Below are 23,044 nucleotides of genomic sequence, written 5' to 3'. Positions count from 1 at the left end.
TCTCAAAATTACTTATTGAATCATATTTCAATTTAAAAGTTGATTTAAATTATTAATCTATATATCTATGATTATGCGAATGTTTATAATTATAATTATAAAACAAATTTCAGAAGTTAACAAATGAAAATGAAAAATGAAATAGCTTGAGCTTAATATGAATCCAAATTGTTGTACAAACCATTGACATTTTTTTTTTTAGCTTTAATACTTATCTAAAATCGTTCTAATTAGATATTTAATTTAAAAAGATTTTAAACCGGATCGGGTCGGGTCGAAAACATCCACGGAATAAACCACTTTAGAAAAACCGTCTGGGCTTTTCCAGAATCGCTTCTTCAAAACAAAGTACACAGAGGAAAAGTTTCTTCCTTTCTGCGAAAAAAGCGTTTCAAGGTTCAATCTTTCTTCGTGTTAATATTCAATTTCATTTTTTTTTCGATTTTGATTATTGATGTTGATTTTTAATTCTCATGTTTAAGATAGGTGAAGAACAATGGCCAAGTCTTGCAAGGGATTGGCCATGGAGCTTGTGAAGTGTCTCAGTGAATCTGATTGTGTTAAGGTTCGGTCTGTTTGTTCTATTTTTGTGATGTTATTGAAATTTTAAATGATTTTTTTTGTTATTTGTGTAGTTTTTGCAATGTTTGATTTTGATTGTTTTTTATGTTTAATGGCTTATACGTTGTTGGTAAATAGGTTGAGAACAGATCGTACAGGGATTGTGCTGGAGAGAAGTGTCCATCAATATCAAGCGAGTGTGTAGGACTCAGGGAAACCTATTTCAATTGCAAAAGAGGCCAGGCAAGTTTTTATTATTTCTTGTCTTCATCATGTTATCTTGTTAGCTCTTAGGTCTGTAGCACCGGCACCTCTGTAAAAAAGTGTGCGACACTTGTGATTACGTGTCAGTGTCGGTATCGTTTTTCCTGTTTCCGTCGTGCTTCATAGCTTGTTAGTTGTTATATATATGTGGACTTTTAGATAGTTATTACCTCCTTAAGTGGGTTAGTTGGTTTGAGTTGGTTAGTTAGATTTTATTTTTGTTTGTTTATGCTAAGTTGCTAACCAACTATTGTATAGACTTGTATAAGTAATAGAATTCTATTACAAAATTTTAGTTTTTCCAAATTTCACTCTACCGGTCTTCCTTACAACTGGTATCAGAGCTACATGTGGGGTTCGATATAGAAATTGTCTATGTATAAGTGACACTTATGATGGAAGATGTGCCTGGTGTTCGACACGTGTTGTGTTGGACACTGACATGACTTGGACACATGTGACTACTTTCAATTCATTCATTTAAAAATATATATTATTGGGGTCGACTTGTCAATGTCAAGTACAGAGTCAGTGTCTGGTTTAGTGCCTCATAGAAAATTGTAGTTTCTTCTATGTGAATGAAAGAAAACAAGAAACAATAGAAATTCATGGCCGATGGGAGCAACTTCCTGCAATCCCATGGTTTGATGGCCACTGACTAGTAGGAAACTCTTATGGAAAGTCTCCTTTGATTGGAGGAGTATTGGAACTTGATGGAAACTAGGATTCTGTTTCTCCCTGTCGTAGCAACTTTAAAACAGGTCAAGATTGTCTAAGAGAGCAAGTTTAAAGATCTGAGGGGTAAAATATATCTATTTCAAGCTAAGGGCAGGAATATCAAAGTTCTACAAAGGTTAAAGGCACTTGGTTGCAAGCCCTTAGGAGGGATCATGAAATTCTTGGAATAAGGAACAGAAAACTGGTTTGATGATTGTTTTTTTGCAAGAACTCTTGCAATCAGTGTTGTCAAAATCGCGAGTCAACTCGCTGAATTGCACGAGTTTGCGCTTTACCCATAGATGACCGAGCGAAATCGTGATCAAAATCGCCGGAGAAGAGGATCGGCGCCGGATCGTCGTGCTGGAGCGGTGAATCGCAGGAACGGCGTGCGTTCCGATCTGTTTATGTTCCGGGTCGGGTCACGAAACCCACCTTTGCTTTGTTTTGCCTTTTTTTTTAAAAAAAAAAATTAAACCTTTCTTTCTTGAGATACCACCGTTTCATTTTCCTTTTTTTTTAATAAAAAATTAAAGCTTTTTAAATTAAAGCTTTTTTAAATTAAAGCTCTTTTTAAATTAAACCTTTTTTTTTTTTAAAATTAAACCTTTCTTTCTTGAGATACCACCGTTTTCATTTTCATTTTTCTTTCTGTTTGAATTCCATGTTGAATTGTTTGAGTTTTGAATTTTAATCTTTATGTTTGAGGTTACGATCCTACGGTTTTGTATTACGATCCTTTTCCGATCTATGGTCATCTATTTTGGTAGGATCTTACGATCCGTGTTACGATTATCCGAGTTACGAACTATTACCCTTCTCCCGATCCTAATCCGATTTACGGGTTTCACAACATTGCTTGCAATTGTGAACAGAATGAAGATTCGTGATGAGAAGATGGAGCAACATATGATTGCCTAAAAAATCCTCAGCTTTGTGACTGCAAGATTTGATTATGGGGTATGATATTTTGAGGAGTCGAGCAATGTAACCACCGTGTCCATTGACTGGTCTCTTGGTGCTCAAGCAACGGATGAAAGGCCAAAATGGAGAACTAGCCCTTACAATCTCCAATGCTAGACGGAGCAGGAGGAAGATGCTGGGGTCGCAGGGGAAGAGATAGAGGAAGACAACCCTTTAACAAAGAGTTGGTGGAATGTTACAAATGCAACAAGTTGAGGCAATACCAATGTCCTAGTGGGGAAGGGATTGCCAACTATGTAAACTTCGATGAAGAGGAGATGATGCTCATGACATCTACAGAGGCTACAAATACCACAATTGAGGGAAACAAGTGGTTTATTTATCATTCTGAAAGAGGCCTTATTTCTATCTTCCTGTTTGCAAAAAATGAGTGCAGACAGCGCTCAATTGTGACTCTAGAGATATGGTCATATCAGCATTAAAGGCTTGAGAATTTCTTCACATTAGGAGATTGAGTCATTTGAAAGCTTCTTAGAGACTTCATCTTGTGTCATTCTAACATCTCTGGACCCGTCAAACCTGAATCAAATGGAAAATAAGAGGTATTTCATCATCACCTTTTTTGATGACTGAAGTACCAAAACATGGGTTTAGTTCCTTGGAATAGACGGGTGGAGAATACACTTCCTCAGTATTTGATGTATTTTGCAGAACTAATGGCATTAAAAGACAACTCCACCGTGGCATTACAGTCCATAGTAGAATGAAGTAGTATAAAGGAAAAATAGAACTGCAATGATTATGGTTAGACTTAGAGGTATGTTCTTAGAAAAAGAGGTTCCTGAAGAATTTTGGATAATATACATGCTTTAGTGGTAAAGGATACCGCACTGCACCCGAGGAGGCTTGGAATGGTTAGTCCGTCATTTCAAGTATTTGGGCGGATTATACATATTAATGTGCACACACTCTAAGAAAGAAATTGGACCACAAGAACATCAGGTGTGTTATCTTGGAAGTCAATGACAGACCTAGGTAGAATTAGACATTAAGTGGCTCAAAATGACAGGATGTGTAACAAAACTGGTTGCAAAATGCAATTCTGTTTAAAGGAGGATATGTTAATAGTTGTAATTTAGTTAGCTTAGTCAGTTATTAACCGCTAAAGTGGGTTGTTTATGATCTTAAAAGATTTCAAATTGGTAAGTATGCGTGTTGTTGCATATATTTGGTGAAGAAAATGAATAGCTTTTATGTTAGTATTAATGTGTAAGCTTCAGTTCAGCATGATATTGAAACTAAACAGCTATTTTTCTCCTTTTCAGATTGATATGAGAGCAAGGATTCGTGGAAACAAAGGGTATTAATGAATGCCATAAATTGGAAAACTGTGGTATTGTACTGTCCAGTTATGATACCCAAGATGAAGCCAACTCAAAGTAAAAGATGAGAATGAATCAGAGAGAATGCATACTAATAATTGTTTGATTCATGGCATTTTAAGTTTTCATGCACTTGAAAAAATGTACTTTGTTACGTAGAAAAATTAGTATAAAACTCAAGTCAGAGTTTCAATTTTTAAATTAGTATAATGCTCTTTTTTTACTACAAGATTAGTAAAATTATGAACTACTGTATAATTTTCACGCTAACTAGTAGAATCCATGTTTTTAGAGATGGATCTCTCAACACATTTCAAATATACACAATTCATGTATATTCATTTGTTTTTGAGACACGTTTCAATTTTATGACTAAATTTATTTTGAATATATATTTCCAAATTTTGGAAATGCATTTTTGAAACCTACGGTTAACCAGCATAACTTTTATTATCACACACATCTTGCATTCATTTGTAGTTGTCTGCGCCATTTTCCTTCTGCTATTCTTTGTAATATTCATCTATTTTTCATCCTTTTGAGAGAATTTTAAAATGTTAATATTCCGCGCCCTTTTACTTCCGCTATTCTTTGTAATCTTCACTTATTTTTCATCCTTTTGAGAGAATTTTAAAATGTTAATATTCGGTGGCCTTTTCCTTTCGCTATTCTTTGTATTCTTCATCTATTTTTTATTCTGTTGAGATAATTTTAAAATGTTAGTATTATGCGCTTGGTTCCTTCCGCTATTCTTTGTTAATATTCTGCGTCTTTTTCCTCCCGCTATTCTTTGCAATCTTTGTCTATTTTTTATTCTTTTGAGAAAATTTTAAAATGTTAATATTCTATGCTATTATTTGTAATCTTCGTCTATTTTTCATCCTTTTGAGAGAATTTTAAAATGTTAATATTCTGCGCCTTTTTCCTCCTACTATTCTTTGTAATCTTTGTCTATTTTGCATTCCTTATCTTCGTCTATTTTTCATCCTTTTGAGAGAATTTTAAAATATTAATATTCTACGCCCTTTTCCTTCAGCTATTCTTTGTAATCTTTGTCTATTTTTCATCCTATTAAGAGAATTTTAAAATGTTAATATTCTGCGTCTAAATAGGAAATATGTCTCGGGTGTGTCTCTATCTGATAAATGTCACTATAGTGTGTGGAAATTTGGAATGAAAGTGGTAAAAACATGTATTTACACTCAAGAAATGCATTTTTGGAATAAACTTAGTCATAAAATCGTAGTGCAGCTCAAAAACAAATAAATAATACTTATATATGGTGTGTCTTGAGATGTATATCTAAAATAAAAAAACATATTTAAATTTTTATAGGATGTTTTTTAACACTTAAGGGTGAGATTGGCAATTCCAAAAAAAATACAAAATAAAAGTGGAGTCAATTCTTTTAAACCTTAACAATTTATGCACATTTTTCTACCTAATACATTGATATCTTAAATTGTCTTGTGAAAATTTTTATATTCAAGAGCCTACAAGTAAACATTGATATTATGAATGAGACCAATTTGTTCCATGTCATATTGTGACCAATTTGTTCTACGTTAAATCGTGATTTGTTGTCAAGACCACAGCATAATTTTCAACATCATATAAGCATCTTTTACTAAATACTATTGTCCAATGAGTTACAAATTCACAAAGCTTTCTCATTTTCTTGTAAAAATATGTCCGATAATAGGAAAGAAAAACACTATTTTGCCATTTTATATTTTCACTGAAATAAATTTTGTCTCGAATCCCATTGACTCACTCTTCTAGTTGAAATGAGACTTAACAAATTTTTTACAATTGCAAATTTATCCATTGTTCATAGAGCCTAGCAGACTTATCTCTCAACTTTACCCTTCTAACTAGGGTTTTAACAGAAAAATTAGAAAATTTCTTTTTTTTTTACATGGTAATGGTGAAAAACACCTCTGAAAATTCCAAAATACTTTTTGGAGATGTATCTCCGAACGCTCTACAAAAGAGGTGTTTTCGGAGATGCATCTCCAAAAGCACCCTTTATGCGTTTTAAAGGTGTTTCAGAGATGCATCTCTGAAATAACCTCTGACAGTGTTTTTTTTTTATAGAAATTCATCAAAGTTTTAATACGGAATTAGATTAAAACTTTAAATAAAACCTCGAACGGAATAAAAATGTTAAACGATAATAAGTCATATCAAACAATAACAAACGATAAGTATAAAATGTTGTTCTGAAAATAGTAAAATATTATACATAAACTATTATGGAATAAAAAAAGGCATAGCCTACTACGTATGCCTAATCCTCACCCTCTGACCCCTCCTCTGCCTCATGTATTTCATCGCACTTGCTTCTTCCCTAACCGTCCTCTCTACGATGGTCACTACCTCGGGACAGCCCCTCTCAATGATACTTAACTCCAAAGCCTTATGCCCAATCAATTGTATCCGCTGACAGACCGGCAAGAGGTCAGTGGCTTGGTCATCATCGACCTGCTAGTTCTCTAAAATCTCCTTATGAGCTGGCCTAGGTGAACGTCTAGGAGCATCAGGTGTATTGATAGGGTATAACATTGTGTAGAGCCATGTCACTTATCCGTCTACACAATGCCAATTGTTGAATGCGTGCATCATCCAATAGTCCTACAACACCATATGATGCTCTCAATCGTCAAAGATGTCATCAAGACCCCCGACAGACAATAGTGTCGGAAGCAGCCTAAGATGTAGATCTGAGTATGATCTGGACATAGCCAAACTGCCGCATGCATCGCTCTGGAAGATACCTAACTATAGTGTCGGTCCCACATGCCAACCACCCACTGTACAAAGAGTGTCTTTATAAGATGCTTCTTAATAAGCAGATTACATAAATGAAATATAAAAGATAACACAACATTGTTTGAGCAAGTTTATGAACAACAATTCCTTGCTATTACAACTTTTCAAAGGAACAGAGTTTCATTGTATTCAAAAATTATTTTCACTTGTTTTTCGTTAGTTCTTTTGAAATCTTGCGATTCTTCATTTTTTTAGGCATAAAAAGATCCGTTGAAGGGTGAAGATGGAATTGCACATTTCTTGGTTGTATTCTTCACAATGGTCAGCAGAGAGTGGTAGACAACATTGTACAATAATATAACCCTTGCGCCGCACAACATGTGTAGTGGAAGGAATATTTGATTTGTACCATGTACTATTTGTCTCACGTAAAACCTATAATCTTATCTTCTAATCTTCAGAGGCTTAAGAACGCAAGTTGGTGAAACATGTTTAGAAGGATCAAATGCTGAATCAAAGTCTTCAGAACATTGTCTTCATAATCTTCAAAACTTGTTCTCCATTACCTTGTTTTCAGAGTCTTCTGAACATGTTCTTTAGAACTTGTGCCAGATGTAAGAGCTTGAGATTCTCCATAAGCTCTCTTAGTTATCAGAGTCAAAGTCAGAAACTATTTGATGACCAATTTATTAGAAGCATAGTTAAAGAGTGTTCCAGAACTTGACTGGTCTTTATAAAGAACATGTTGTAACTCTTCATGGTCGGAGTGTGTTGATTCTAGAAACTGATGACGTCACATGCCATACTATCAGAATCAGAACCAGTAAGTAAAAGCTACATACTAGACAAAAACCATTAGGGTACAAAATTGTTCTCTAAGATATCACGTAATGTTATCGTCAAAATTAAAGGCTAGATGCAAAACCAAATCTTATTCTTACAAGAGGATGCCTTTTTATTATACTGTTGTTCTTTGGTGAATAACATTTTGCAACAGAAAATGTTTCAGATAGATATATTTGAAGGTTTAACGACAATGAAAAGTACTATGTCCGATATGACATATCACTTGCTAAATCAAGAATTTGTAAAAGAATTTCTAGTTCCCACTAAATATGTTTTTAAAAATATTAAAAACGTTAGAAGGAAGGGTTTTATTTGATCTCAATATGTTTATGGATCAATTCATTTCGTTGTCTTTGATCTATAACCACTTAATGTAATTTTTATTTTATCGTTTTAGTGTGTTTCCGAAATTCTCATTAGATTGTACTTGACGTGTCAAAAAAATATTAAAAACGCTAGAAGGAGGAGTTAAACCTCCGACCTTGTGTATGAATTTTTTAGAAATTACATAATAACCTTTTTAGGTAAAAGAATTTTTTATATCGCATATTCTACATCAAGTTAAAATTAATGTGTGGTGGTGGTAAAAGTCTAAGAATAAAAGTTTTCTATTTGATATGAATATTTGGTGGATCAATTCGCTTAGTTGTCTTTGATTTACAATCACATAATGTAATTTTTCTTTTTTTCTTTTTGGTATGCTTCTTAAATTCTCCTCGATTATATTTATTTGATTTCAATATATTTGAGGATCAAATTACTTTACTGTCTTTGATTTATAACCACTTAAGGAGGGGTTGAACCTCCGACCTTGTGTATGGATTTTGTGGAAAGAACATAATAAACTTTTTAGTAAAAGAACTTTTTGTATCGCATATTCTAGACCAAGTTATATTTAATGTAAGGTGGTGGTATAATTCTAGGAATAAAAGTTTTCTATTTGATATGAATATTTGGTGGATCAATTCGCTTAGTTGTCTTTGATTTAGAACCACATAATGTAATTTTTCTTTTTTCATTTTGGTATGCTTCTTAATTCCTCCTCGATTGTACTTATTTGATTTCGATCAAGTCACTTCACTGTCATTGATTTATAACCACTTAGTGCAATTTTCCCTTTTTTTCTTTTGGTGTGCTTCCGAAATTCTCATTCAGTTGTACTTGATGTATCAAAAAATATTAAAAATGCTAGAAGGAGGAATTGAACCTCCGACCTTATGTATGGAAGTGCATGCTTCAATAACCAGCTTCGACTATGAGTCAAAAAATGATTAATAAATATTAAAAACGCTAGAAGGAGGGGTTGAACCTCCGACCTTGTGGTTAACAGCCACACGCTCTAACCAACTGAGCTATTCCAGCTTGTTGATTAAAATTTAATGTACTTCAATTTATTTAATTAACAAGTATAATTTATGTTTCTTAAAGTTTAATTTGTTGAATTTTCAAAATGGGATGACTCATCGAGTCAACCCATAAACTCTATATTTTAGACATGTCAGGCTGCAATAAAATATAATGAAAAGATACAAATTATTCTCAGGCGGCCAAACCCCAATAAAAAAAGTCAAATGACTACTTGATCCATATATATACTTCTACATGCTTAAGATTTAATGTACACACACAATTTTAATATTTTACTCTACACTTTGTATGAACTTATTTATTGACTTGAGTGTTGGAGTATTTGTAGCACCACATCAGGAGTTCACAATTTCAATTCATATAAAATCTTGGTTCCACTCCTAAACTCAAATGATATGTCTAACTTTAAGAATACCATCGAGAAAATATACAAAAATTTCAAATGCCGACAAGTCCAAACTTAAAATATATTTGGATGAAAAATGTATTAATGATGATGTAGATATTCTTCAATATTGAAAATTAAATAGTGTTCAACTTTTTTCAACTTTATTTAATAGCTTGGGACATTTTAAGTATTCCAAACACAATAATGGCTTCTGAATTTTTATTTAGCAACATTGGTCGTATAAGAATTGCTTATTCTTTCAAACTATGCAAACTTTAATTTTTATATGTAATTGGTTGCATTATTTTAAAGGAGTTGGACCTTCTGGTAAGTTGTAAATTGTAATTCATAGTCCTCACATTTTATTTTCAATTTGGATTTGCTTTTTAGTTATTGATTTATCATGTATTACGAATTGGATAAATATAGTAGAAGTGGAGATGATCCAATTGTTAGATTCGCCAAGTGTTCAAAGGACTTGGCAAAAAAAATTCTCTATTTTATACTTTATTTAGTTGTCTATTTGAATTGTTAGATGAGACATTATTTTGTTGTGTGTCAATGTATTTGAATGACTCTAAAATTATATTATATGACAAGTATTCTCTACCATGGTTGTCGGACTCGCGAGTCTACTCAGACTCGTAAAAGGTCCGTAGACTCGACTCGCTGACTTGGCTCGCAAACTTGTAGGAGTTTATGGAAAATTAAAAATGACTTTAAAAAATCTATAAGTGGCATACATATATTTATAAACATGTAAATGCTTCATATATGACACAAATATATATAATAGAATACCAATCAACATCAAAATTTTAATTTCACACTTCATAACAAACTTCTTTACAAACAAACTCGATAATAAAACAAACAAAATAGAAAAGTATTCAGTTAAAGACTTAAAGTACTAATTCCTTCCTAATTTGCTACAACATAAAACAAAAAAATCATAAAACATATATGCTAATGGCTTTAAACATCCAAAGCTCCAATGAAATCACCACCACTAATATCATCACCATCTCTTCATTGGTATCTTGACTATCATCATCAAATTGTTCCCCAATTGAAAAAACTTCTTCATCATTTACCAAAGTTGAATTGCTTAAAGTTCCAATTTCACCTAATTCAACATTGCCGCCGCCACCACTTTGCACAATATTATTAACAATAACATCAGCTTCCACAACATTGTTAATAATAATAGGGGTGTTCATGGGTCGGTTTGGGTTGAATTTAGCCAAAACCATAACCCAACCCGTACATGGTACACTGGTTTGGGTGAGGAAAAATAACCACCCACAATATCATTGGGTTGGTTTGGGTAAAACCACAAATTTATGGGTTGGATTGGGTTGGGTAATGGGTTACCCAACATTATTTTTTCTTATATAATTATTAATGATTTGTTACATTTTTTCATAATAAATAGCTTAACACATTACTGTTGTTTTTTTAAACATCAAATGTCAAAATGTATAATGAAATTTATCATAACCATATATTTGTAAAAACCAAAGTTACATTAGTAAAACCTAGAATTGCATAAAATACTTGCAATTTATTAGAATAAGTATCAAAATAATCAAAATGTGGCATCCTAAATAAAAGATGTTCAAAATTTTGAAATTGAAGCAAGCAAAATAAAAAACATCAAAGTCATCACTTGTCAAATTACAAAAAAAGAGAAAATATAGTCACTCAATAACCCATGGGTTTTGTGGGTTGGGTGTGGTTTTACCCATAACCCAATTATTTTGAATGGGTTTTTATTTTTGAAAACCGTATTCACCCAATAACCCGATCCAACCCACTTTTTTGGATCGATTTGGGTGGGTTTTACTGGGTTTATTGGGTTTACCCAACCCATGAACACCCCTAAATAATAACATCATCTTGCTCAACATTAAATTTCATGTGAGCAATGCATTATTGCAAAATAGACAAAAACTTGTTGTACTATAAATTGTAAATGTTTTAAACCATTTTGTCATGTGTAAATTACTACATCATTGGACCTGATTGAAACAAAACGGCGCATCACCTTTACATAAGAGAATATATAATGAAGCATTCAAGTAAAATATACAAGAAAACACGACTAATTTACAGCAACGAATGCAAACTCAACAAAAGATAAACAAACATGACCACATCGTTGATGAAGGGGGGAGAAACATTGATGAAAGAAGAGACTAGGAGAGATAAGTTTTTAATTCTGTTAAGCAGTAAAATAAGGAATTTTATAAAATATTGGGGAATTTGGACATTTTTTGAGTTTTTTTCAAAAAAAAATAAAAATTCTGAAAAAACTTATACTCACCATGGACTCGCAAGTTTATTGATTCTACCCAAGTCTATTTGAGTTTATGTCAACTTGTTTTTGCTTCCTATATACGTAATAAAAAAGAGAAAAAAAACTTCTTTATTGACAGATTTAATAAAGGTATATTTTGTAATGAAATCGCTAGTGTGTAGTATTTTGTAAAAGGATTTATATTTAGAGTCAAAGAAAAAGTTATAAAATCTTATAATTAAGTCACTAATTTCACTATGAGAATGGCCAACAACATTATAAAAGGAACATGGAGAAATGAGAATAACCACTTGCAATTTAAGCATTGCATTTTGAGATTCATGGAATTTGAGATGCAAGTATTTACAAAATCATCCCTTAGTTAGTGCACAGAGGAAATTCCCTAGACAAAGATCTTGAGTCACAAACCAACAAGCTCCCCAGTTTTGTGAAGAACAGCAATGGTCTCTCTACAAACCATATTCCTACTCATTTTGGTTTCACTAACATCCTAATTGTCATCAACAGAATTAACAAGTTTACCCTGCAAGAACAAATCATAGTCAGCAGCATATCTTTAAAGTAACTATAATCTAAAACCAAATTACATGTGACATACAACTATCTCAACAATGATTCTTACATTTTGGTCATCAGCACCATTCACAGTAGCAGGTTTTTTGGGTTCAGCCTGTGAAAATCAATCCAAGCTAATAAGAAATAATGGGGTATTTATAAACTTGAAATAGAAATTATAGATAAATCATATATCAATTATTATGATTATACTTCTCACTTATGATGCTTACATTTTTATCATCAACACCACTCACAGGAACTGGTTTTTCAGGTTCAGCCTGTGAAAATCAACACAACCTCATAAGCAATAATGAAGATATTTATAAAGTCGTAATAGAAATTATAGATTGATCAATTATAATTGTTCACCAAAAGCTTCTTTGAAGCTGCTACAGAAGAACCCAAATCCTTCAACATAATTGCTGATATCTGATTCATGTCCCAACCAACAACTTTACAGACAACTTGTGCATAAGCCCGGTGAGCTCGCTTCCTTTTCGTCCTTAGAACAGTAGTTGAATGCTGAATCAGTGCAACACAGTCCTTAAACCTCTTCCACATTTTCTTCTTAATACCACCACAAACCAAACAATAAAAATCTCCTTTTTTACAATTGTCCTCGTAATATTTCTTCAACCCAACATCTTCAGCAAACACCTTTTCAAAGAACTTATAATGTTCAGATTCTTCATCACAATTTTCTACCAACTCATCTTCACTTTCATCCTCATCCTCGTCTTCAACTACATCCTCATCACTGTCGGAACCATCCTCGGGAGCTAAGAACTTTTGGCAAACATCAATTGCATTGTGCTGCAAATGCAAAACTGCAACAATTGCTTCTTCGTTCCCCACAGGAGAATAAGGGTAAGTATATGGATTAGAGTTGAGGGAAGGCCACTCTGAAGCCGTTGAAGCTAATCCATCATTGGGACTTGAGGAAACCCATTTAGCATCAGAAACCACAGATTCGTGAGTTACCTACATTGTAATTTAATTACTAATCAGAAGTAAAGCATTGTTAAAAGTGGAGTGATAAGGTGGTCGAGGGTCCGATCCTCACCCCCAATATAATACTAAATTACCAACAATACATTGTTTGTTTCAAAACAATATGTAAGAATCGAGATTCCTGAGCCAGAACACAAACAATACTAATACTAGTATTCATCTGCTATTCCAATTTACACAAAATTGAAGTGAATGCAGCTCACAACAGTTACCAATAGTAGCCATGAAAGATACAACTTCAATTAAATATAAACTAGCAGAATATAAACCCAATTCTGTACATCTAGTAACTATTTCTTCTCTAGCCTATAAATGGTTTTAGAATTAAACATTAAATGAGGGGCCTTATATTTTACCTAGATTACCAAATAACACATAATTTAGCATATAAAAACAAACAGTATCAAGGCAATAGCATTATAGCAATGACTATGTCTATACTATAGAGAAACAAACAGATAAGAGGAATTAAAAACGAAAAAAATAATAATAACCAAAGAAAATAACAAGAGTACAGATATGATTCTATTCAACATATATAATTTGAGATGGACTACAATTGTTTTACCTCAACTAAGTCGCTTCCATTTTCTGAACCCACACCCAATGTTTTTTCATCTGGAATTTCACCTTCCTTTAAACCATTCTACACACATAACAATCAATCGAAAACTTCAGAGTCGTTTGTTACAGATTATTCTAAAAAAAGCATTTCTAACTACAAAAACATTTAGTGATTTTAATTGTATTTCCTTAAGCTTTTTACTTCATAATCACTTATGTTTTAATTTTAATCTTATAACAAAGAGGGCCTTAAACACTTGATTTACCTCAACTAATTCTCCTCCTTTTTCTGAACTCAAACCCAAAGTTTTTTCATCTTGAATCTCACCTTCTTTCAAAGAACCCTACATGCACAACAACCAATAGAAAACTTCAAACATTACAAATTTCAAACCATGCCAAAACATATAAACCCTTAAAAGACCGAATTGAACCTTTACACACAAAAATAAACAAAATACAAAGAAACGAACCTCAGTGCCAGCATGAGGAACCGCTTCTACACGATCCTGAACCTCAACTGGAACTGATTCATGATCATCGGATTTAAGGGGAAAATCATTTCCAGCATCAGCATTGCTCTAAAAAGTTCAAAAATCACACAATATCAACTTGTTTATACAATAACATGAGAAAAAGCAGTAAAAAAGTTCGATTAAGCTCAAAAAAGCATGCATTTTTACCTCCGATGACTCTGTTAGCTTCATTTTCACACTGAGAAGAAAATTGTTGACGAAGTTTTAGGGTATAGTGTCAAATATTGATCAAGTGTGAAATAGTTTTGAACATTTGGGCCTGGGCCTTGCTATTCTGGTGCAAAAGCCCAACCCAGTTTCTTTTACATTTCTAGAGTTTGCTAACACACTCTACTTGTTTACTTATACACCATCTCATTCATTTTTAATTAATACTTTTTAATGTAAAAAAAAAAAAAACTATTGACATTAAATTATGTACTGTCTTACATTTTACATTACATTACATTTCACTATCTTATTGCATTATAATATTATTTTCTAAAACTTGCTTGTACTATTAAAATTGATTATTAAAATTTATGTTTTTTTTTTTAAATTGACTTTACAACATTGTTAGTGTATTCCCTTGTATTTATAATATAACAATATGTTATTTTTTGTAAGTAATTCTTCAGCACAAAGAAGACATCATTTTATATCCATTTTTTCCGCCACGAGGAGTTTGATGTGTTATTTTTTTCTGTCACAGTACATGAGTTTGATATGTTATTCTTAGGGGTTGCATAGAATAGAATGTGACTTGTGCTTTCCTTTAGTAAACATCCTACATCAATATTAGATATTTTTAAAAGAAATAAAAAATTTCAAACTACTTACATAATAAAGTATGTTGGATTCACATTTTCTGCCAAAATTTAATCATAGTAAATTTAGAAAAATCAATTATGTTATGAATAAACAGAGTTGTCATTTTTTTTAAACCTAAATGAAATTATCTAAGCGGTCAAGAATATATAATCAGTTTAATACCAAGTTATTAAAGACAATAACATTTTTAATTTTATGTGATTTGGTTGGAATTTGAAATGGTTGATGTTTAGTTTGATTGTATTGGTGAGATGATGAGTTTTAATAGTTTGACAAGTGGTTGAAGTTTTGTCTCATGTTTTGGGATAGTACCAACAAATATTCAAAAGCTCAAACTAGTGACAATTTGGTACTGAAAGGAATATTTTAGGTTATATAGAGTCTGTACCTTGATTTTGACATTTGTTCCCTTTTTTAGGTACATTTTAAGGTTTAAGGATCTAAAAGTGTCCCAGACATGAGAGATATCAGAATATCATTCGTTCTGTCATCTGATAACCGTTATTATGTTTTATTTCTCTCTACCTAATATGTTTTATTCTTTCCATTCGTCTAACCATTATTATGTTGTGGGCCTAATCGAATCATGTTCTTCATTATGGATTCATATTCGTATCGGGTCATGGTTATTATATTTTTTGGCCCATGAATGAACAATAAGGCTCTAAGCTTGGCCCATCGAAGCCGGAGCGTGACTTGTAATCCTAGTCCATCGTTATGGCGGTCTCAATGGATGTTTCATCCATCATTAGCATATCTTATTGATTTTAATCTTTGGTATTTCGTTATTTTCTTATCATGAAGTAATGAGAATATATGGAATTTGTAGCCTCTAATTTCTACCACACGTCATTTATACTACATAAGGTGGTGGTCTATTATTAAGAATGGTATAGTTGTTTCCCAGGAACCACGTCTATAATTACTATTTCGTTGGTGTCATCTTTAATGACGTGGTATTTGTTTACTGGTCAATACTTGACCCTTAATTTCTATCGCTTTTAGATCGTTAAATTTTTTCCTCTTCGTCTTCTTTCCTTGATGATATTATATCTATAAATATTGGCATTAGATGTGTTCTTCTCTTTTTCCCTTTGATTATTTCGTGCATTTTATACTTTTCTTTAACTTTCTTCGGGCTCTCTACTAGTAAGTTCTTATTATCTATTCCTTGTTTCATATTTCTTTAGGAGTGATATTTACTAGTTTGATGTAGTATACTCCTTTTTTGTTCCTATATCCCTCATCTATTTTCTTCGTTGACGAAGGTTTAGAATAATTGCTTGTGTTATGGTGTGATGGTTAGTATAATGGTATTTATGTTATCATTCTTTTCAAGGGAATGAGAGTAGTGAGCATATGAACTTCCTTCCTTGAACTCACTCATATTTTTGTGTGATTAAGTACAATGATTCTTACAATTAAGTGCCCTTCCAAGCCCATAATTGATAATGAAAAATGTTATTTGTGCTTTTGGGTAGATTACATTTATTTAGGCATTCCTTCGATTTACTATGATTCAAAAAAAATGAAAGAAGTATGAGGTGGTTAAGGAAATTGGAGGTCCTCATGGTGCTTGGAATATTTTGATCCTCGTCTTTACTAATAGACTGATAAGTATGGTTGAGCCAAAGAAAAGTAGAGTTCGGTTCTAGAAAGAATCAAGAGGAAGAATTCCTCTAAGGTTTACCCAACATGTGATAAAAAGTTTTAATAAAAAGGGAAGGTCAACAAAAGCTTATGCTAAAAGAAGAAATCTCAAAGTTGGATGTTGTCATGTGTGGAAAAAAGTATGGTCATATGTTGTGCTTAATTGTGTCTCTCTTTGTGCTTATTTATCTTTTTATCAAGTAGCACATTCCTTTTATATGAGTTATTTTGTAATCTATGCGCTTGTGATATTTCATTTTATCCTACCTTTTCAATAATTCTAAAGGAGGAGAAGTATACTGTTAGGCAAAGTAGAAAATACTCTCTTTATTTGCAAGGAGGAATTTAACCATTTCAATATTTTACCTAGTTGTTTATGTTTTATCACCTTCCTAAGAGATGCATTATCATCACCGAAAAGAGGGAGAATGTGAATCTATATGCTTCAAAGTACAATTGTTTACAACCGTTAGAGGATCTTGTTGGTTTTGGTGATGCTAACACCTTATATCAAACATTTATTGAAGTATTCATCTGTCAAGATGATTCAACGATCAAGATATTCTTTTTGAAATCAAAATTCAATCCACCTTAATGATGATAACACCTTATGTCAAACGACATTCATTGAAGTCCTTGGAGAAAACTATGTAAAAAAGGAGTTGATGTAAACTACCTAGCAATCTTTGATGAAGGTATCTGTTCAAGAGTTATCTTAAGCCTTAAGACCCAGGTTCAAAATTAAGTGTGATCTCAATGTTGAATCATGCAAGGGATTTGAAGTTGTGAAAGAGAGAAAATGTGAAAGCTTGCCTAGTCTTGCGCTTAGCGCATGTTTGAATGATCAATTTAATTTATTAGAGTAATTCTAAAAAAACTAAGGTAAGCACACACAAAAAAATATTTTCAAAACCTCTATGATTTTATAAAACATCTTAAAAACCTATAAGGGTTTATATGAAGTTAATTAAGAAGTATTTCTACTAAAAGTTTTTACATTGCATAATCGATTAAGAACATGGTCTAATCGATTAGACCATGGTAAATAACTTCTTAATCTATTAAAAAAACTTGTAATCAATTTCCTTTTGAGCCAAACTTTTTCTTATATAAAGAAGACTTCCCCTCATTTCACTATGTATAAGTTTTCAGAATAGAACTCTTTCTATCATTCTTTCTATTATCTTCTCCTCTATTTTCTATTTTACTAGAGTTTCCTTAGTGATTTGAGAGTGAAAAATCCTTTGTGCGAATTTTGATATACTTGTGATATGATGTTTTGTAACATCACTCAAAATGGTATTTTCAGTTGCGTAATATCTTTTAAGAATTGTTGTTTGGTTCTTGAGCTTAAACTATGAAAAACTTTATTTGGTTCTTGAGCTCACCTTGTGAAAGCTGTGTGTTGGTTATTGAATTTGGCCGATGTTTTGTTCTTAAGCTCGTCTTAGTAAAATGTATGTTTGGTTTGTAAGGCTAGCCGGTGTAAAATCTTTGTTGAGTTTAGAGATTATTCTCTGAAAAATCTATTGTTTGTTGTAAGAAGGTTCGTGAGAAAATCTTGTGAAAAGCTCAAATCATTTTAGTGGAAACTCTCAAGAGAAAACTATTGGGGACAAGAGTTTGCTAAAAGGTTGGGTCAAACTTGTATAAATTTCTAGTGCAATTTCTCTAACTTTTCTCTCTTTATTTTTCATTACTTATTTTATTTCCGCTGCGTATCACTTTTTATCCCTCTCTTCTTTCTACCATATTTATATTAGCATTAACATTTTATGAAATAGAACATTTTCTTAATTAAAATTAAATTAATCTTGATTTTAAAATATTACAATTCACCTCACTCTTGTGTTTGGAGTCACTTGATCAAGAAGAATATCTAATCTTAACCCTTAGCTGGAACAAAGCCAAGGGTTTGTTGGGCGGGTTCGACGACCTTTTTTTGCATTGTACTTGCCTTTGTTTTTCTTTTTTGTAGATAACATGTCCATTGACAAAAAAATAAGTCTTATTAAGGGTCTTGGGCCCAAACTCTTGCTTTGACTACTGTTGCAAAGACTACTAAGAATGCTTTATATAACATTATCTTCTCCGATGGCTCCCTCTCTTAATATTTCTATGGCATGTCGTTCCAAAAAAGGGAAAAAACTCTACTTCATAAAGATATGAAGAAGGGAAATTTATGTTGATTTTAACTAGCTCGCTATCTATTATTTGAAAAAGATTTTTGGGTAATTCTTGTGGTGAACTGCGCTTGGTGGTTGAGATATTGCCCCTAGGCAGTCACAAAGTCTTGGTTGAGTGTGTTCCTTATCTAGTCTAAGCGATAACTCTGACCAGTTCCATGCTTACTACGTACCAAAAGTTATGGACCGAGGAAAAAAAACTTTGATGAGAAGTTTAAGCTTTAGAAAATAAGTTGTAAATGACTTGCAGTCAAATGATGCTTTTAAGGTGAAGTTAATGACAATTAAGGATGATGTAAAGACTACCTATCCAAATGTTTTCAAGTATGAACTATTCTAAAAATTGTATTTTTTTTATACCTTTTATATAATTGAGGAAGCTAATAAATTTGATTAGTTGTTCTTTCATCTACAATACTCTTAACTTTTTTTTTTACTTTGGCTTAATTGCTATTTCGGTCCCCATATTTTCCCTTTGTTTTGAGTATTAATCCCCTAATTTTAAAAACCTGAATTTTGGTCCCTCTTTTAAGTTTTGTTTTGGATTATAGTCCCCTAATTTTGAATGATGTGTCATTGATTGTGATGACTTGTCAATTTCAATTTAACTATTTTAAATCCATGTAATATTAATTAACAATATTTAAATTATTAACTTACTCCCCCCGTCTCATAATAAGTGTCTCATTTGCACTTTTTTCATGTCTCAAAATAAATGTCTCTTTAGAAAACCAATGCAACATTTATTAATTTTTCCACTACTATACCCCTATTTATTAACTTTCACGTTTTTCAACTATTCTACTACCTATAAGAAATAAGGGTACTTTAGTAAATGATATTAACTTTATCATTAAAACCAACACATCCAATCATTTTCTAAAGAACCGTGCAAAACTCAAATAGGACACTTATTATGAGACGGAGGGAGTAATATTTAATAATAAGTTATTATTTTCCAAATTAAAGGAATCTAAATTGAATTCTCCCTTCTTCTCCTCCCGATAAAAGGAACCCTAAACCCAAGCGTTCCTCATCTTCAAGCTGAAGCATAAACCCAAGTGTTCTGTCTTCAAGAAGATTAAATTTCATCAAACATTTTTATCCAAACACACTATCCCAATTGAAAAAAGGAGACCCACATAGCCTACCTTGTTATTCAACATCATCTTCCTTTTCTTTTAACATTCTTTTCGATATATTGCTTCAGCAGCTTCATCAGGGCAATCAGATGGACCAAAAACAACATTACCTCCACTAGAAGGAATTAAAGACAGTTTCTCTCTTCCACTAGCAATTAGCTCAGCAAATTTATTTCTTCCTCATCTCCCTTAATTTACTTCATTCTTCCTCATCTCTAGAAATTCTTCTGGTTTTTAGGGATTTTACATTAGTTGATTTTGATTATAATCTATTGTTGTTCTTCAAACAAAACCATGAAAAATAGATTGTTGTTCTTCAAAATCATTTGTTGTAATAGATTGTTGTTCTTCAAAATCAATGAAAAGGGTTTTCATTTTTCAACCTTATTTCATCTCTTTGTTAACTAAAACGTAGAAGAAAAAATTTCAGTTTACAACAGATTAATAATGATGATATTGAGATTTTTTTTCAGATTTTTATTTAGTAATTAAATGTTTCAGATTTATATGTTTTATTCATATTTTCTCTGGGTTTTGTTCATTCCTATTTTGGATTTCATGTGATTTTAATTTATAATTTAGAATGAATACATTTAATATTTGTTCATGCCTTTTAGGCTTTTAATTGATTTAGATTTAGAGTATAGTAATATGATTTAAAAAATTATCATTGCCTAGTGTTTGTTTATGAAATGAAATAAAACAATGAAGTATTTTTAATTATATTTTTTTGAATTTTTAATATTTATGAACTAAATTTAATATTAATATTATTAAACAGTATTAATACTAATGAAGTAAATTTAATATTAATATTATTAATCATATGTATTTTCCTCATGATTAATATTATTTAATTTTTATTTTAAAATATAAAGTAATTATAAATTAATTAATATGATATGGATATGCCAAGTCATCAGTATATGTGCCATGTCATTCAAAATTAGACCCAAATTGTAAAGGGGACTAAAATCCAAAAGAAAAATTTAAAAAGGGACCAAAATACTGATTTTTAAAATGAAGGGACCAAAATTCAAAAAAAGAGATAATAGGGGGACCAAAATTGCAATTAAGTCTTTTACTTTTTTTTAGTTTATGTAATAAATAACAAACAATAATTTTGACAAAATGAGATTAATACTATTTTAAACTTTGAAGAAAAGATAATTAAAAATGAACAAAAAGTTAACAATAAAATAAAACAAGGGAATTTTGATTACGTGTTAGTAATTTAAAAAAATTTACTCTATCCATCAACATTTTTTTTAAAGCTGTCAAAATCGTTCCAGCCCAATAGGCAGGCCCATAAGTCCAATAATTTATTGGGAGTCGGACCGTAAATTATCTCAAAGAAACACAACTCTATCTTTTTAGACCAGCTCATCGAATCTATGTTTTTCAAGGGCTGGGTCGGAATGTGTCAAACGGGCTTCCGGCTAGCCCATTAAAAAAAGATTTTGGTAAATTTTGAAGAAAAAAATTTGAGATAAGATACAATTGCATAAATGTGTTTTCAAGTGATAAAGAAAAGTTAAAGATGATGAAGATATGATTTCAAGACGATGTGATCAAGAAAATGATGTGAGATGAAGAGAAAATTTGATAAATATTGGTGATAATATTAAGTTACTTTATACTTTTATATGAATGTTTTTGTGATATATATATATATATATATATATATATATATATATATATATATATATATATATATATATATATATATATGAAATTATTTTTTAGAAATTGTGCATTGTGCATTGTTTTCATTAAAAGTTGATAATTAATGTGTTTATTACGTTTTTCAATACAAATTTTCTATATATAGGTTTCTTAACATGTGCCTCAAAGGGCACATGTTAGGTTTATCCTATTTTAAATACCACTTAACTAAGTTTATGATGACTTTTATGTAGTTTTTATCCATTCATCAATTGTTATACAATTAAAATTATAATATTAAAATACAGATTTGACCATCAAACTGCGTGGGTCATTGAAAAACAATTCAGACTCATTTAATCCATTAAACAATTAGACCTGACCGAGTCAACCCATTTAAATATATTGACTCACCGATTCAAAGAAAATTATACCCCGTACCCCTACATTTATCCCAATACCCCTACAATTTTAAAAAAATCCTAATTTTGTCCTTATTAAATTTTTAACTTTTCTTTTTTATTTTTTTTTTTCAATTTTACTGAACCGGATATCCTAGGGGTGGGTGTTCCGGTTCCTTTATTTTTGAATTTTACTGAACCGGATATCCCAGGGGTGGGTGTTCCGGTTCCTTTTTTTTCAATTTTACTGAACCGGATATCCCAGGGGTGGGTGTTCCGGTTCTTTTTTTTTTCAATTTTACTGAACCGGATATCTCAGGGGTGGGTGTTCCGGTTCTTTTTTTTTTTTCAATTGATGGTAATATGTAGAGAAATTGAAAAAAAGAACCGGAACAAAAATCATATTACCATCATATCATCATCTCTCTTTCACTTTCTTCAAATCAAAAAATAAAATATATAATTTCTATTTTCTTTCTTTCTTTCTCCTCCGAAAAAAGAAATACAAGAAAGAAAAAAAAAACAGCATTTCAATTCACCCTAGATTTTCTCTTCTTCTTCTCAAGAACGCAACGCAATGGCTTTCGCTTCTTTTCTCGGAAGAGTTCTCTTCGCTTCTGGTTCCGGATATGATGGTAATATGTAGAGAAATTGAAAAAAAGAACCGGAACACCCAAGTCTGGGATATCCGGTTCAGTAAAATTGAAAAAAAAAAAAGAACCGGAACACCCACCCCTGGGATATCCGGTTCAGTAAAATTAAAAAAAAAAATAAAAAAAATGGTTAAAAATTTAATAAGGACAAAATTGGAATTTTTTTAAAATTGTAGGGGTATTGGGATAAATGTAGGGGTACGGGGTATAATTTTCCGATTCAAAGCGGATTGGTTCGACCGGCCCATTTGAGGCCTCAAATTTTTCCATTTAGTATAAAAAAACAATTTTAATTTCGTTTTCTGTAACATTTGGGTTACATAATT

At 31.6% G+C, this 23,044-nt stretch overlaps 2 protein-coding genes and 1 non-coding gene across 4 annotated transcripts; 1 reads left to right on the top strand and 2 right to left on the bottom strand.

The window, feature by feature from the left end:
• Positions 1-318: 318 nt before the first annotated feature.
• Positions 319-4,049, top strand: LOC131632201 (uncharacterized). Of its 2 annotated transcripts, none has more exons than XM_058902984.1 (4): positions 319-396; positions 483-565; positions 700-804; positions 3,792-4,049. In XM_058902984.1, exons 2-4 carry the CDS (start codon positions 497-499, stop codon positions 3,831-3,833), a joined length of 216 nt encoding a protein of 71 aa, XP_058758967.1. In that variant the 5' UTR covers positions 319-396; positions 483-496; the 3' UTR covers positions 3,834-4,049. The 2 variants fall into 2 exon arrangements, with proteins under 2 accessions (XP_058758967.1, XP_058758968.1); XM_058902985.1 differs by having other exon boundaries at positions 323-396; positions 487-565.
• A 4,705-nt stretch (positions 4,050-8,754) lies between these two features.
• TRNAN-GUU (transfer RNA asparagine (anticodon GUU)) lies at positions 8,755-8,828 on the bottom strand. The gene has a single exon. It is a non-coding gene; the product is annotated as a tRNA-Asn (tRNA).
• A 2,991-nt stretch (positions 8,829-11,819) lies between these two features.
• On the bottom strand, positions 11,820-14,451 carry LOC131632189 (uncharacterized). Its single transcript, XM_058902971.1, has 8 exons — positions 14,359-14,451; positions 14,149-14,256; positions 13,942-14,019; positions 13,680-13,757; positions 12,470-13,081; positions 12,331-12,378; positions 12,165-12,212; positions 11,820-12,065 (listed from the first exon to the last, which is right to left on the bottom strand). The coding sequence occupies exons 1-8, from the start codon at positions 14,380-14,382 to the stop codon at positions 12,033-12,035; spliced, it is 1,029 nt and encodes a 342-aa protein (XP_058758954.1). The 5' UTR covers positions 14,383-14,451; the 3' UTR covers positions 11,820-12,032.
• Positions 14,452-23,044: the final 8,593 nt, after the last annotated feature.

The sequence above is a fragment of the Vicia villosa genome, unplaced genomic scaffold (genome assembly GCF_029867415.1).
Source record: "Vicia villosa cultivar HV-30 ecotype Madison, WI unplaced genomic scaffold, Vvil1.0 ctg.000912F_1_1, whole genome shotgun sequence".
Classification (NCBI taxonomy): Eukaryota; Viridiplantae; Streptophyta; class Magnoliopsida; order Fabales; family Fabaceae; genus Vicia; species Vicia villosa.
The sequence above is the reverse complement of the archived record's forward strand: the minus strand, read 5'-3'. Positions and strand labels throughout refer to the sequence as shown.